The sequence below is a fragment of the Onthophagus taurus genome, chromosome 6 (genome assembly GCF_036711975.1).
Source record: "Onthophagus taurus isolate NC chromosome 6, IU_Otau_3.0, whole genome shotgun sequence".
In the NCBI taxonomy this organism is placed as follows: Eukaryota; Metazoa; Arthropoda; class Insecta; order Coleoptera; family Scarabaeidae; genus Onthophagus; species Onthophagus taurus.
The window spans coordinates 10,190,179-10,208,348 of NC_091971.1; the positions used below are offsets into that span (position 1 = coordinate 10,190,179).

Here is an 18,170-nt window from a genome sequence, read left to right on the forward strand (position 1 = left end):
TTCAATTTCCTTTCCTTCCATCACAATGTTTTCGCTTAGAACCAGCTTGGTCATAAATTTTGTTTTAGAGATATTGATTTTCAGACCAACCTATACACATACTTCCTTCAGCTCAAGCAACATCAGTTTGTTCGCAGTGTCATCCGCAAAACGTCAGCTTGTTAGCCTTCGACCCTCAATGTTTATTCCTTTATTCTCTCAGTCCAGCATCTTGAATGCATATTCCAGGGCTGTGATAAATAACTTAGGGTGTCACCCTGCCTATTGGGATATGTTCAGTCCCATCATGTAATTGTACCACCATAGTCGTTTTTCTGTAGATGTTGTAAAATATGTTGTGAATTTAAGAATGGTTTAAAATCGACCATTTTTAAAACATTAATATCTTCGTTCCTAATGTAGATAGAGTCATCGACTTAGGGTTAAATTAAAGGTCAATCTTTATAGAATATTTATGGTTAACTCTATTTCTTTCATATTTGTTGGACAAAAAATACGATATTTTTTAAATATAAGCAACCTAACACAATAAAAACATTCTCAAAATCGACCGTTTCTTTAAATATTAATATCTTCGTTCCTAATGAAGATAGAAAGATCAACTTAGGATTAAATTAAAGGTCAATCTTTATAGAATATTTATGGTGAACTCTATTTCTTTCATATTTACGGGACAAGAATACGATTTATTTTAAATATAAGCAACTCAACAGAATTAAAATATTGTCTAAATCGACCGTTTTTAAAACATTAATAGCTTCATTCCTAATGAAGATGGAGCGATCAACTTAGGCTGAAATTAAAGGTCAATCTTTATAGAATATTTATGGTGAATTCTATTTCTTTCATATTTGTTGGACAAAGAATACGATTTTTTTTAAATATAAGCAACTGAACACAAGTATGTTAAAACATTGTTAAAATCGACCGTTTTAAAAATATTAATATCTTCGTTCTTAATGAAGATGAAGCGATCAACTTAGGCTTAAATTAAAGGTCAATCTTTATAGAATATTTATGGTGAATTCTATTTCTTTTATATTTGTTAGTCAAAGAATACGATATTTTTTAAACATAAGCTACCCAACACAATAAAAACATTGTCTAAATCGATCGTTTTTAAAAGATTTATAGCTTCGTTCCTAATGAAGATGGAGCGATCAGCTTAGACCTAAATTAAAGGTCAATCTTTATAGAATATTTATGGTAATTCTCTTTCTTTCATATTTATTACACGAAGAATACGACGTTTTTAAAACATAAGCAATCCAACACAATTATGTTAAGACATTGTTAAAATCGACTGCTTTTAAAATGTTAATATCTTCGTTTCTAATGAAGATGGGGCAATCAACTTAAGCTTAAATTAAAGGTCTATCTTTATAGAATATTTATGGTAAATTCTATTTCTTTCATATTTGTTGGACAAAAAATACGAGTTTTTAAAGCATAAGTAACCCAAGTATGTTAAAACATTGTCAAAATTGACCGTTTTTAAAATATTAATATCTTCGTCGTTAATGAAGATGGAGAGATCAACTTAGGCTTAAATTAAAGGTCAATCTTTATAGAATATTTATGGTGAACTCTATTTCTTTCATATTTACTCGACAAGAATACGATTTTTTTAAATATAAGCAACCCAACACAAGTATGTTAAAACATTGTTAATATCGACTGTTTTTAAAACATTAATATCTTCGTTCCTAATGAAGATGGAACGATCAACTTAGGCTTAAATTAAAAGTCAATCTTTATAGAATATTTATGATGAACTCTATTTCCTTCATATTTACTAGACAAGAATACGATTTATTTTGAATATAAGCAACCCATCACAATTAAAACATTTCAAAATCGACCGTTTTTAAAATGTTAATATCTTCGTTTCTAATGAAGATGGAACGATCAACTTAGGCTTAAATTAAAGGTCAATCTTTATAGAATATTTATGGTGAATTCTATTTCTTTCATATTTACTGTCAAGGCTACGATATTTTTTAAATATAAGCAACCCAACTCAATTAAAACATTGTCAAAATGGATCGTTGAATCTAACTAAATGAATCTTATTAACATTATCTGTTCTGTTATCATTATTTGTTCAATATCATCACTCACTTTAACAAGCCTGTAATTTATATATGTAGTTGAGAATCTAAAGTGCTACGTTTTTCGCGATCAAATCGCTCCAGCACAAAGACACTTCCATCGTTATAAAGATATATTATGTACTCACTCAAGCCAAGTATATCATCAAAACTCTCATATTGAGGTTTTGGTGCAAGACAAGGTCTCCAAAATAACAGCAAGACAATAAACAGATTTAAAATGATCTCTGTGTAGAAAACGCTTGATTTAACAGAATATATTTGTAAAATTTTAAAAGAAATAATTTTTTTTTATAGAAATATTTATAAGATATGATATTTAGTTCAGATTATTGAAGCGTATCGCCGGTGTGTTCATAAAACCAAAGTGAAGGTCACCATCTCAGCTGATTAGAATTTTCCAGCATGCAACACGCAAGAAGCTGGAAGTGTGGTAAACAGAAACCGCAGCAGGAGCAGAAGAAGGAGCGTGCAAACAAACCAGTTGACAATGCAATATGACATTTGCGTACCACTGTCCGCACCCTCAACTCTCCGTTTTACTACCAGCGACACCGAAGACTCTCAATCCATCCATTTCGTGCCGCGATCCAATCCGAACAGCTCCTACGCGAGTGGTGATCAAAATCTGTGCTTAGTCATTTTTATCTAACGAGAGATTTAACGCAAAGTTCACCGTAATTTAAATAAACCTGTTTTTATTTATTTCCTTTTACGGATTATTTATTTGCTGCGATTAGACACGTCGAGTGTCTTATTCATTTCGAGAATTTGGTTCTAAGAAATTCTTCTCTCAAGGTAGGTTATAAATGTAGAGATAAAAAGTGTAGTAGACGCAAAAACACGTGGACCGGTAATTACATAAAAGGGAAAGTTTTAATCGGATGTAACACAACTCGTTGTATCTAATGGTAATATTGGATAGAATCTAAAGTTTCAAACGAAAATAAACCAAGATTATAAGTTGAATTAAATCACAATAAACTTTTAAATTTAATTAAAACAATATTAGCCTATCAAGATTGCTTTTAATTAAAATTCTTCAGATAAAATTCCCTTTCAAATATTTCGCACGGTTTTATTGAAACAAACCACAGCAAATCGAGAATTTTATTAAGCTTTAGATAAAAACAAAATAAAAATTGTGATGAGACGATTACAGGGATTTAAAGTGCAACGGAAGAATCGTGTGGGTAATTTTATGTGTACTTGACTCAGCCCGTGACATTTCCAACTTTAACTCGGTTAATTAAAGGCTAATGTGTGCTTCATTCAGTTTCCCCACAGGAAACAATGTATGTAGGAGAAGAAAGAATTTCTTTTCGTAAGGAAAGCTTATTAAAGTTTTCTTTTTTTTACATTAACCTACATTCAAGATGTTTTATTGCATACCTTTCATTCGATTCTAGGTAAATATTTGGTTAAAATTAATTTTACTTGCTCTTTTTGATGGATTAGTCAATTTTTAATCAAAATTTTATTGCTGGAGTTAAGTCAAGGTCAATTAGAATCAATTTTAGTCACATTCATCTGCAAATTCTAATTAGGTCTATATTTTAGTTAATTTTAGTTTAATCACAGCAAATTTTCATAATTTTGATCGATACTACTATCTGTTCTGTAAAATCCGGCTGGTTGTTGCTCCAGACAGGACGTCGCGCCTTTATTATACTTACATAAAGAAATAAAGGCGCGACGTCCAGTCTGGAACGCACACCAGCCGGATTAGACGGAACCCCGCATTTTGATTAAAAACACTTTAATTTTAACTTCCTTGTTTAGTCTACTAATAAATTTAAATCCAACCTTTCTCAACTATAAAGAAACCTTCGAATTAATAGTTAGGTAATAATAATAAAATAAATTTTCTTTAAAATAGGAAAACGAAAGAAATAGAAAGGCTTTTTCGAATTTTATGCTCTCTTCTTAGATAAGTTCGTAAAAGAGGTGAAAGGTAGATGACAGCGTACCAACACATTTGTCCTTAACATATTCTAAGAGATTGTCGATTGTGGTTTATACGGGGGCGAAAATTATGTATTAATCATCATTTTATTTCCCATTAAGCAATAAAAAAAAAATAATTAAAAATTGTATAAAAATTTCGGTTTTACCTCCATAAATTTTCTTTGTTCAAGAACTTATATTAAAACATTTAACCTTCTGATTTTAAATTGTGGAGGTTTGCAGACGGAAGGAATTGCAAATTTATCTCCTCGGCGATACTCCAAAATCGTCGTTGACACTCCTTTTTACGTGAAGTTGGAATGAAATAACATTTTGAAACGTTGAACTTTCCGCGTTGGGAGTATCTCTTATTCTTTTCTTTACGCGTCGCGACGATAAAGTTTAAAGAGTTGGGCGTAAATGCAACACGAACAGTTGTTGGGTTTGTTGTACTTTACGGAGAGAGTGAGTATAATAAAAATGGTGAACGACCTGAATGGCCAAGGTTGAGCTTTGAAAAAAAAATCGAACTAAATAGGAAAACTAACCACGCCTTGGTGCCGTGAGAAAACTGAATAAAACGTCGTCACCTCAGATCTATTTAATTCTCTTGTCGCCTATTTCTTTTGATTTTATGGACCGTAAAAGTTACGAGATTTGTTAGAAAAAAAAACTTGTAACTTGTTACTTTTCGCATTTAAACTGTTTTATGGTCGGATACAACAAATAATACACAATTTTATTATTAAGGTTTAAATTAATTTGGTAAATGATTTTGAAACTCTTGTGTTAGTAAAACGGTTATTTCTTAACGGTTTCGTTGCTTTGTTTGTTAACAAACATACCTATTGCATTCGACCACAAATAGTTCATCTGCAAACTTATGCCAATGGGAAAAGTAAACGTTCAGTTTTCACTTTCCCGTGTATTTTCCAACGTTTAGATTTGCAAGCAAATTTACTGGGTAATTATTGGGTATTACATCAAAACGAACGAAAAGTCATCGTAATATTTAAAGCTATAATTTTTTCTAAGTTTCTTCTATGACGAGTTTCTACTAGATGTACTTTATTTTTTTGTTTCATTACTTATTTTATTTTAGGTAATACTCTTTTACTTCTAAAACTTTCAAATTTATTACCTAATTTAAAAAAAAAAGTTGACTGAGTAGCATAAGTTTATTGAAAAACTTATTCTATCATTCTTTCATCAATAATGCTAGGGTAAGACGGTATCGACGCATAGGACTTACAACAAGCCATCAACAAGACTCTATTCCAAGACAAAAGTGGTGCAAGTATGGTGTAGATTTTATCACTTCAATCCAATGGACTATTTTGCGTGAAGTGTTTTGAAGAGTAAAGCTTGTGTCGCTCCTAACACCAGTTTGTGCTTCTCCAAATTTTGCTTTTGTAAAAACATGTAGGACAATAAGAAGAAATTTGAAGTGATATTTATCACATTCATCACATATCAAGTGATATCTTGACCATTCATGTCTCTGCATAGTGTGGTTTGAGGCTGGTATCTCCGTCTCTGTCTCTTTATGTATTGATAGGTATTTCTTGGGTAGTTGTTCTTAAATTCTGTTTCTATAGTTAGGAATTGTTGTCCCTCGTATTCTTTGTTGAACCTCGGTTTTATTTTCTTTTTTCTGCCACTCTCGAGACATTTTTGGCAGCAGTGATTGCAGCTGCTTTAATTCGATTACATTCTTCAATGGTGCTGTTTCTGTTCGACGTTGTTTCCAATACTTTATATACTTTTTTTGTCCACCTATCTCGAATTTCTGTGTTATTTAGATTATCCCGCCAAATCTGACGCCATATTTTTGCGAGGATGGTGATCATTCTTAAAACATTAATATTTTCGTTCCTAATGAAGATGGAGCGATCAACTTAGATTTAAATTAAAGGTCAATCTTTATAGAATATTTATGGTGAATTCTATTTCTTTCATATTTGTTGGACAAAGAATACAATTTATTTTAAATATAAGCAACCCAACACAATTAAAACATTGTCTAAATCGACCGTTTTTAAAACATTAATAGCTTCGTTCCTAATGAAGATGAAGAGATCAACTTAGGCTTAAATTAAAGGTCAATTTTTATAGAATATTTATGGTGAATTCTATTTCTTTCATATTTGTTGGACAAAGAATACGACTTTTTTAAAACATAAGCAACCCAAGTATGTTAAAACATTGTCAAAATTGACCGTTTTTAAAATATTAATATCTTCGTTCCTAATGAAGATGGAACGATCAACTTAGGCTTAAATTAAAGGTCAATCTTTATAGAATATTTATGGTGAATTCTATTTCTTTCATATTTACTGGACAAAAGTACGATTATTTTTTAATATAAGCAACCCAACACAATTAAAACATTGTCAAAATGAATCGTTGAATCTAACTGAATGAATCTTATTAACATTATCTGAATCTCAATTTGGTCAATATCATCACTCACTTTAACAAGCCTGTAAGCCTGTTCCATCGTTAGAAAGAAATATTATGTACTCACTCAAGCCAAGTATATGATCAATATCATCAAAACTCTCATATTGAGGTTTAGGCGCAAGACGAAGTCTCCAAAATAACAGCAAGAAAATAAACAGATTTAAAATGATCTCTGTCTCTCTCATTCATTTTGCGTTCATCACGCCTATGGTTCCTCGCGATAAGATGGCGGATTTTAAATCGAGGTCATAAAACGAGATGCCGCCAACATCAGACGAATCGACTTTAGTGTCATTTTTGCTTATTTTGTGGCTATATTCAGTTTTTCTCCTTTTAGACTACCGTGTAGTGGTCGTTTACTAATTCTGCATTCAAAACATGTCTATTTGGTTTATTTGTAGTTTCATCTGGATAGCTTTGTATATATTCTTATGTGGTAATTGTGTTGAACTGACAATCATATTTCTGCTTTTAGCAAAATCTATTAGAATTCATTGTTTTCACTGGTTCTGTCAGAAGATGTCTGTTCATCTTCCTTTTCGACTATTGCATTCATGTCTCCAATGATATTTTGATGCCATTTTTAAGTGAAGAATCATACATTTATTCTGATTGTTGGTAGAATGTTTCTTTAATTTCTTATCTTTCTCTTCAGTTAGACAATGTACATCAATTATTAGTTTGAAAAACTTTGTGTCAAAACTATTTTGCTGTGTAGAATGCATATTTTTTCGCTTACTGGGTGCAATGCTAAAATGCTGGACTTGTTTTTGTTATCCAAAATGATTGCTACAACGTATTATATAAATGCTCCTATCTATTTTGTTTCCCGAACAGCAGTTATTGGCTTGTGTATACATATTTCTTTTGTTGTTGAGTACTGAAATGACCATGGGCTGTGTATTTCTTGACTACAGGATCTACACTTTTTTGGATGTTGGCATGTATATTTTCTAATGGAGCGTGGTTCTAAACATTTCGTACATTGAACTGGTGGCGGTTTTATAAAATAATAATTTTGCTGTATAGCTTTGGTATGAATCATCACTTGTAATTTTTTAATATCATTTTCTTTCTGTATAATTTTAAATCAGCTCACTATTTAAGAGTTATAGAGTTCAGATTTATTCATAAACCGAGACCACTTTCATATTCTTCGCTATGCTCGATTGCGAAACTGCACTGAATATGCATTTATCCGATCACGTACTAAACGAGAAATGCTTCATGTAGCGACGTGCACGTCTGGATCGGATATAAATTGCAAATTGAACGGTTGTGGTCGGTAATTTCATGAAAGTCTATAAATTACTGCTCAAAGTTTTATTATAATAAAATTATTAAATTAAACAAACCACAACAACAATGGTCAATAATAATAATAAAACATTAATCTTTATAAAGCAGTATAAAACCTCACGATTTAGTTTTAATTGCAAGTGAAGTCGTGATTGTTATAAAAAAAATGTTAAAGAATAAATTAGTGTAGAGTACATATTTTTTCTTGTAACGTATTGAAAAATGGGAATTCCTTGTCACCGCAGTAAAATGAGTGGCTTCAGTTCCTGCTGGGTGTACCTGCTGCGTTTGGAGCGGGCTCAACTGGTAGAAATTAATGTGTAACAGGGAGGAGGCGTGATCATTCGCCGTCGTGGTCAGTACAAGAACAACCGCGTGTATCGCAACATCGGAAGTAGTCTTGTGCTGTGCTCAACAGGAAATGGCAAAAGTTTCCTGAATAATCCAAATAACTTAAAGTCAAATTTAATTTAATCAGTGTTCAAAAAAAAATTTTTTTATTTATTTAAGAAGAATTGATGATGGAATTAGTGATTTAAATCATTCAATCATAAATGAAGGTTTTAAACTTTTAGTGGTTGCTGCAAAAATTAATGTAAGACAATTTAATTTTTTTAATTTGAAACTTAAAAAAAAATAGTACAATATCTTAACGATTTGTCGTTTTACAATCTATTTATTTCTCATAGAAACGTTATTACTTATTACATAAACGTTTCGTTTTGCACTAACTTCAAGGAAATCCAGTTTGTAAAGAGAAATTTACTACTTCGCGTTTCCCAAACAATTATATCAATAATAGTTGGTCCATTTAGAAATACTAGATCAATTACTCTATTCCGATATAAACGAGATTGTTGTTCTCGGTTTAAAAGGACAAATTTTATTGTAACTTGCAATTACTTCCATAAATCTTAAACGTGATTCTTTTAAAAATGATGTATTATATATTTGCGAAAAAAATAAAATCTCGGTTTACTGTACCAAGGTTACCATTAACAAACAGACTGTCGTAAGTCCTCTTAACTTGTGCTAATTAAAAACGTTAAAGAGCGTCTTGAGAGAAAAAGAAATACTTCGTCTATATTGAATGGGATTTTTTCTCTAGTTCCCACCAAACGCAATTGTCGCTATTATACAAACTGTAAACATAAAACGTCGCGATATCGCAAACAATGAAGACGACGGAAAAAAATAGCTTTCCTTCTTCTCTGCACCACTTTCTAAGATCGTTTAAGCTCATATTAAATTTTCCTAAAGCAATTATAGTTTTGTTACAGAGAAAGCCTATATTTCGTCACCCATTTATTTAACTTTAATTTTATATGGAAGCAATAATTTACAACACTGACATATTTGCGAGTAATCAAACAGTTTTGATTACATTATACTTAATGTGATGAAACTCATCTAAACGAAACATTGAATAAAATTGTAATGTAAAAAAATTCTTAAAGTTATCTACAAGTTCTCGTGGTATTATTGACACAACACCCATTATATTCACAACTCTTAAAAACTCCCACAGGTTACAAGGACAGGTCAAGTGAAGCAACTTCTAGTGCTAATTAACCTAAGTATTCAAACAAACCCCAAAATACTTGAGCAATAACATTCGTATAATTAGCACAAAATTGTGTAACTAACGATGATTCAATTTTATTATTAGGATTTTTTTATTCGGTGAGAGAAACAAAGATTTTGAAGGTCTTTCAAAGCAAAGAGACACCAATTTCTCTTTGTAACTTGTATTAGAAAAGTCGATTGCATCTTCTCGTTAAGAATCAACGGGTTTTTCAGCATGTGACATTCATCGAGTTTGAACTTTGTAGAATGCGGCACCGGCCGTTACGCAAAATGAACCTGAACGTCTCGTCTGCTTGGTTGTGCTACCATGCAGCATCTCTTTATGGACATCTCTTCTTGGTCTATAAATAGAAACTTGACCGAGACACATGGGTCATTGTGAGTTTCTTTAGTGACTTTGAGAGATTAACATGATAAATGATTGTAAATTTAACGGTTTCAATCTTATTAATCTTAATGGTTAAGTGGAATGGAATTTTTTTGTTTTTTTTGAGGGGAAATACCGAATTAACGCCGTTAACACCTTTTGACGTAAATATTGACGTAAACTGTCGTAAATAAACATTTTAACATTAAAGATTTAATCACTACATTCTTTTTATAAAATCCATTATTTATTTCATTTCAAAGTATCATCAATTATGTATAATACGTCAAATACTCAGAAAAGTCAGTATTTATCGATTTTGAGAATACCTATGATATCATCTGCAGTAAATTTTTGGAGTTTAATATATCTACACGCCTAATTCTGCTAGTAGAAGAAACACTGAGGATGAAAAATGATTCGCTATCATTCATACTTTTCAACAAATGTACTTGAGAAAGTTATATGGGATGCGTTTATTAACACCAGAGGAACAATCATTAACGAAAGCGTGCATGCTTTGATGATGCTGTTGACGTCTTTGCATAGTCAAGATGAGCCATGATAGAAGCCTTCTATCTAATAAAAAAAGCAGGGCATAAAAGTGGTCTAAAATAAAAAAAAACAAATGAAACAAAAATTGCGCATACAAAATCATTAATAAGACATCTGCAAAATTTGGCCATAGGAGAGAATAACATCGAAACTGTAGAGCAATTTATATATCTAGGGTCACTTGGAATAACAACATGTCAAAAGAGATCTTCTTCAAAAAAGGATTCTTCCAGCAAATAAAACGCAAGATTTCTAGCAACTTCTCGAATGCAGAATAAAATAAGCTTTTGAATTATGTCAATTTTGACTAGTGATGGAACGACGCTGTAAGTTTGAATTATATTCAGCGATCCAAAGATCGTCAAATTCATAAAAATTACTAAAATAGAGACTAGATATTTGAACCACGTGGAAAAAGACATTAAATTCCTCAATGTTATCAAAGCGAGATGCAAACGAGAAGAGAATTAAGACTCACAGAAGGCAGTCATGCCTCTATTGAACGAAAAGTGGTGACTTCATCGTTAAACTAAACCATATTGACATCAAATTTTTGTTTGTCAATCTTGTTTGTTTTGAACTGTTTCTATTTTGTGTGTTTTTGAACATCTTAAATAACAATTTGTTGCGATGTTTTCAGATTAGTTCCGATTAATTGTGAAGCACATCATTTTAATGTTCTAGGGCTGTTATGAAATATAGTTAATGTTTTCTCGATAGACTCAGGTTTTGCACGCCGACCAACATTGCCACCAACACTGCCATCACAAATACTACAATTTCTCTTGAGCTTGGCATCGGTTTTTCTACACCAACCCAACTTTGGTTGGTAATAATTTTTTACCCAAGCCAACCCAACCCAACCCAACCCAATAATCGTTGAATGGTATAAGAAGTCGATTAACTCAGATAACATCTTCAATACTTAAATTTCTCAATGCTTTACAATGGCATCAAAGAATTCGTGTTCCTAGATACTTACAGATTCACACAACCTCATACTATGTATTCAAAATTTGATATCCTTTGGAACAACTTCCATCTTTTTTCTTCATTGAACTTCAAGTGATTTGAAATAATCAAATGATGAGATGGTTTGCTTCATCAACTTTTGGGTTATGATTGCTAGAAGTTTGGTCAAATATTTTCGTTCTAATCAAAGTTGACAAGATGGAGGCGATCGGTTACTCGATGTTGATAATTAAGAAATGGAATTAAAAGGAATATAGGATTTTTTCTTGGAATAGTATTAACATATTTGTTCAATAAATTCCCAAATTCCTGTATACCATATGTTAGTTTTGTGTTATTGGTGAGACCATGGTTATATCCTAGAATCACTTATTTATATCTTGGATCTTTGAAATCTTGAATATGATAAAAAAAATGAATAATCCTTTTCGTGCCATTTCCAACATAAGTTATAACAAGCCAATATACAATTGACATATGCTCTCTCCGTTATTAATAATTCCTCATCACTCTTTCCTTCTAAGAAAATCTTTTCAGAATCAGAGTCGCCAATTATTTCCATGTGGTCAGAAGTGTCTGCCTCACTTTCTGAACTTTGTGGGCGTTGAAACGTAGTTTCTCCTACGAGAAACACGACTATTAGGAGCTTTTGTCCGGAAAGTGGAAACTACTGGAAAAACTCACTTACAAGTATTCAATCAATTGCTGACTTGGGATGTTTCAATCTGTTTTTGTAACAATCGTAAACGTAATTGGTCGTCTCTCTATGAATTTACAGTTTTTTATATGTTCATTACCATTTTTTTTGGTAATTGGATTAGCTATCATATGTCAAAGTTTGATGGTGAGCTAATAAATCAGCCTGTATGTCAGATTAAACAGCTGTGTTGGATGAGTACCATTGTATGGCAATATTGTGCTGCTCACTGTAATGAACTTGTTGCTTTCTTCTTTGTATAATAGAGGTAACATTGTTGTGAATAATCATTCTTCCAGATTATTAGTGTTAGACCAACTTTATTTTTGGTCTGAGAATCTCAAAAGGGTTTGCCTTGTAATTTACATATGGAATCACCATTTCCACAAATCATTACACTTATAGCTGCTTTAATGGAGATTGAAATTGGTTCTGGAGTATCATACTTTGTCAAAACATCTTGTTCTAGTTGACTGAAGTAACTTTCTATAATTTCTTTTGTAAATTTCATCTCATCATGTGTATCTTTGGCTTTACATTTAGATGATATATTTATAATAAAGAACAATTTTTGTATGATCTATTTTTAAATTTAATGTTTTGTAATTTTTTTTATCTTATGAAATCATTCTTATTATTCAATTTTGTTATATCGTGTGTATATACCATGTCGGCTTTCTCCTCAGCAATTTTACGCTCGTCGATTTTTACGGTTTAGTTGCACGCATTGTATTATATATGGAAAATGTAAAAAGATGATTTCATAAATTAATAATTTGAAACGTCACAATTATACAACATATCATTCGCATTACAACAAATGAAATTAAAGATTAAAGTAAGATTTGAATTAGAATTAAGAAAATTCCAATTAGGAAGTTAAGGTAATCAAGATGATTCATCCATATCTAATAATTCACCACATGAATTTGAAATTCTGTAATTTTTAATTTAAAAAACCGCATCATTGCAATAACAATTTTGATTACAAAGTAGTCATAACTTGCAATTTGTTATTAACATACCTATCTATTTATAAAAGACAATTCTATTGTCATTTAATAGAAGTAACAATCGATTTATAGTTGACTTAAATGTTCTCCGCTTTATCGCCTTTTGGAAGTTATCGCCTTTTCATCGAAACGCATTCGAGTGCAGCCTTTGTAGACTTCCAACTCTCATTGTTTGAGTTGCACAAGTGATTTGACTTACATCCGCGATTGTGGGTTGGGCGATTAAAGCTTGGTGGGGTCATAGGTCACGGGTCCGGGCTCGTGACTATCGAACCTCAAGGTTACCATCTCACTTGGGCGTGGGGCCCCCTTTTTGCACTACTTTTCCTATTACCGACCTGATATCTTGGATCGTTAAACATGAGTGCCATTCACTTTATGTAACTATCGTAAAAAGAGAATTGTTTCTCTATCAAACACAAAAAAATAAAAAGAGAACAAGTTAATAATTTAATTTTTTTTCTAGATGACATCAGCTTCCGTACGATGGGTACTAATTTTCTCTTTGATCACCTTCGTTTCATTAGAACCACATCAAAGATCCGGTTTAAGAATTGTCCATAAACTGGTCGGCGGACATTTAAACACAAATCGGGATGATGACGTGGAACTGATGACTTCCGGAGCTGGTGAGGGTCAAGGAAAATCTAAGAAGACTGGGGGCGAAGAAAAGAAAACTTTATCTCAACAGGTTGCGGACGGGAAATATGCGTTGATTCAAAATGAATTATTTTCGAAGCCGATCAAAAGACCGGGTATCATCAGTTATAAGGATAATCCTGAAGTTCCTAACGATAATAGTAATAATTTGGGGGGATTAAATAAAAGTGATATTTGGTTATCTGAAAACCATTTATTGGTGATTAAGGGTGGGTTTTATCCCGATCATGATCAGGATAATAAGGATGTTATTTGGACTCCCATTGACGATTTTAACGCTCCTGATCGTCAAGTGAAGATTCCTGCTCATCCCAAGGTTCCTCCGCCCTTTCCAGTACAGCTCGAAGAAGGTAATTAAGTTATTTATGAATTTTAGAAAAGATAAATTAATAATAAAATATTTTTAGGGGGACCAATATTGTTGTTCCTTAGCCCAAATGTTACGAAAACGCTTAATGGAACGTTCAAAGAAGGAATATATCCCTTATACCCCGAAAGTAATGAAGTCATCGGAGGAGAGGGAATCAAAGAGCGACCATCAAGTGGTAAACATCCGCCCTACACTTTTACCGGGGAAACTCCGTTCCCAATACCTCCATTTCCACCCCCCACCGGATTGGATGGCCACAATCCGATCCAACAGAAGGAAGGTATTCCTGGCAATGTAAACGATTCCTTGATTCCTTCTTATTTACCACCATTCATCCCTAATTTGGATAATGAAACTTACGACGAAGATGACCCATCGATTTATTACCCACCACCATACAGCTTTTATTACGCGAGGGATAACTCAACGGAAGTTCCACCAGGTCCTTTAGTACCTGGAATTATCCTTCCCCCACCACCAAATTTCTTTGAATCATTAAACGAAAATGGGGGTGCTAGAACAAAATCAAAACCACCATTAAGACCGATCACAACAACAACACCTAAACCAACGATAACAATAACAACAACTTTAAAACAAAGAATTAAAACAAAAATTTATTTCTATCCAACAAATACAACGGTTAATCCAACAGTTTCTGGAAGGAAGAAACCAACAACAACAGAAACAACCAGTAGGAAGAAATATCCAACAATAACTATATTAAAACCGGTTTCAAGGACAACAAGTACAATTAAACCAAAAACTTCTAAATTACCATCGAAAATGTTCGGGCCCCCAATTACATCAGAAACGCCAAAAGTAATTGTAACATCAACGAAGGTTCCTCTTAAAACTTATTACGCAACGACACATTTAGAACCAATTATTCCTATAACCGAACGACCGAGACAACAACAATTCATCGACGTAACAAAATCGAAAATTATTCCTCAAGTACAAAACGTCGAAGTGAACGTACCCAATCAGGATTCACAAAAATCGAATGTGATTCAGGTTATTCCACGCCAACAAGTACGTCCCGTTCAAAACGTACTTGAACCGTCGACGACCACAAGAGCCACGCCAGTACAATATTACTTTTACGATGAGAATGTTATTAACACAACTCCCAGACCGTTTATTAATACAATTCCGAAAGAGGTTTTAATTCCTGAACGACCGCAACCGCCGGTCCCATCGCGAAACGTTCCCCCACAATCAAATATTCGTTATTATTATGTAGGAGAATCTGAATTCCCATCTAGAACGCAACCGGTACAAATTAAAAGACCACAACGACCACAGAATTCGTTTAGCGTTCACATTGCGAGATTAAAACAAGAAATTGAAAGCTATCAAAATATTAGAAATGGTGATTATGGGATTGTTAATAACGATGGGAATAGACCGAGTGGTTATTTTGAACGATCCAAACCTGTGTATGAGTATGAATTTCAAGCGGCTGGGTATAGACAACAAAATAATTTTAATAATGGTTATTTGCCCATTCAACAAAAGAGACCTTTACCCCATTATAGCGTGGAAATTCAAGAAGCTGTTGAAGTCACTCCACCAACACCTATTTATGAGACAACACAAGAAGGGTATTATTTGGATCCTGTAACTGAAAATCCTGCAAAATTACGTGAGGTATGTTTTGTCACTTTGACAAATAAGTTTAATGAATGGCCCTTTTGGGTCAGTTGCTTCACATCTGTTAATATATAATTTACATAATAATAATAATATCTCAGATATATCCATATTATCTATATATCCTACCCCCCTCCTGAGCCTCCCCGTGCCTCTCTACGTCTCCTCGTTGACACCACTTCCCCATTCATCTCTTTCTGTGCACCTTCTCCCCCAGCACCTGACTCCAGTATATTACCTCCTCCCTTAACTCATCACACTCTACCAGCAGATAGTTTAAAGACTTCCAGCCTTCCTCATCCTCCATCCAATATTGGCCTTCTCTTCGTTACCACATCAACATCATCCTCCTCTGCTATCAAGCACTTCTCTGCAGCAATCTTCCCATATTTTGGGTTATATTTACTCTCCCTTATCTTAGTTCATCTCTATTGCATTCTCACATCCTTATCCTTGCCCTCCAGTCCTGCGTTAATCTGTCTGCGACATTCCTCCAAGATTCCACAATACGTCTTTACCTGCCAACCCTCTTCAAATCACACCACTTGCTCACCCACCTCCACCCTTACCATATCTATCTTAATTTCTTCTTTAACTATATATCACGGCGTCTCCATAGCCAATCCCAACACCCTCTTCCAGTATCTAGTCTGCACATCCTCTAATAACCCTTGCTCCTTCCATCAATTTGCTCCTCCAATTTGTACTTCAAGTATGTGTGCTCCCTCATCTCCTTGATCAACTTCCCCTCCCATCTCCAATCCTCAGTCTTCCTTCTTTTACAAAGCTTCTCTCACAAAACTTTATCTTTTGCGTTTTGTTTACGTTCACCTCTAAATCATTCCCCCTAAAATACCCTTCCAGAGACCGCATCATTGCCCTCATCTCACCCACTTCCCTCGCCATCACTTCCATTAAGCGAACATCGAACAGAATGTCTCAATTCAATCTTAGAAGCAATTTGAGAATATTTCATTCTGAATACATTCTTCTCTACGCAACCTCATTTCAAAATTAATGTTTTCAGAGGAGAAGAGAAATTCTAATCCTTTGATCTATAAATGCTATAATCGAACCTCATCATCAACCAAAGAACATCGTCTTACAATCAATATTTTTTGAGGTCGCTCATTTTTAGATCAATAACAACCCGATTTGATTCCCATTTTGCACTGTGTTATTCTAATGTTATCTACATTTCTGAACACAACCTTGTCCTTAACGAATATTTTCAAGTGCAAGCTCAAAATGCCTCAAGCCAACCTCATATGCAAACTAAAAATGTCACAACCTAATTTGATTATTCTTGGAGTTGGGTTGAGAACTAATTAGTGGGTAATTTGAGTCCCAATCAAACATAAACATTAATTAAAGAATTTTGTAACTGAGGCTGACATTCTCCAAGTTTGTCATAAGAAGAGAATCATTCCACTTGCAATTTGATGCCTAACCTCAACCTCACCATTAGTTCAAGATTGTCATAATCCAATCTCCTAAGCAATACAAGAATGCTGGATCACGATCAGAAAGTGTAAAGTATACAAAGCATAAGATATCCTAACTCAATTCGTCATCTATTAGGGAATTTCGTTATTGTGGCTAGTTCTTCAACTTCTGATTGAAATTTACAAATATTATGTAAATATATCGTAAATTTAGAAATCTAATTTAAAATTTTTGATGTAGGTACAAAGAAATAAACATCGAACTTCAAAACCAATTTCACAATATTCATTTGAAGCCACCCAAAATCCACTTTACAATCAATTCTACACGAAACATGACGAAAAATTCATCGACGATGCCACAAAGGAATATTTCACCGTGTTTGGCAAAAGAATTCCATTAGCAACGACACCAATTCCAATTCAAAGGCAAAAGTATTATCAACGTCCGCAAGAAGTGAAACAAAATCGTCCCAGTTTGGAAGGTGATACGTACATAAATTATTTGCCACAAAGACCACGTGTGAATCCGCATTCTGAGTTTATTCTTCAACCGGTGAACGAAGATCAAAATTATCGTATTCAACAAACTGAACGACCGATAGTGACTTATAAGCTTCCGGGTGATGAGGGAACTCACTTTTACTTTTTAACACCTCAACTTGCCCAAAAACGCGAACAGAATGCGAATTTTTATTTTTCAAATACGAAAAATGGTAGGAGATAGCTCAACCTTGCTGATGATGGTTTCAGCTTAGATAAAACCCTGTGATCTATCCATTTATTTTTGACTGTGCAGTCTCTTTGACTGTGATCGGCATTATTCCTATGGAAATGATGCGAGTGTTAAGAAGAAAAAGAAATAATTAAGAAAACCTGTGCAGAATATTTTCTTATTAAGGACTTACGTTATAAGTGAATAAGTGTATTTATAAAAAAATGTACATATTAGGTGATAATTTTTAATAATCATACGATTTATATCAAAAACATTTTAGGTAAATAAAATTTTTTTTTTTGATTCGTCT

At 33.1% G+C, this 18,170-nt stretch overlaps 1 protein-coding gene across 2 annotated transcripts; it reads left to right on the plus strand.

Moving 5' to 3' along the window:
• The first annotated feature begins 2,642 nt into the window (after window positions 1–2,642).
• Window positions 2,643–18,160, plus strand: LOC111427739 (uncharacterized). Of its 2 annotated transcripts, none has more exons than XM_023063000.2 (4): window positions 2,643–2,909; window positions 13,478–14,021; window positions 14,079–15,694; window positions 17,384–18,160. In XM_023063000.2, exons 2-4 carry the CDS (start codon window positions 13,478–13,480, stop codon window positions 17,867–17,869), a joined length of 2,646 nt encoding a protein of 881 aa, XP_022918768.2. In that variant the 5' UTR covers window positions 2,643–2,909; the 3' UTR covers window positions 17,870–18,160. The 2 variants fall into 2 exon arrangements, with proteins under 2 accessions (XP_022918768.2, XP_022918766.2); XM_023062998.2 differs by lacking the exon at window positions 2,643–2,909 and adding an exon at window positions 8,181–8,415.
• Window positions 18,161–18,170: the final 10 nt, after the last annotated feature.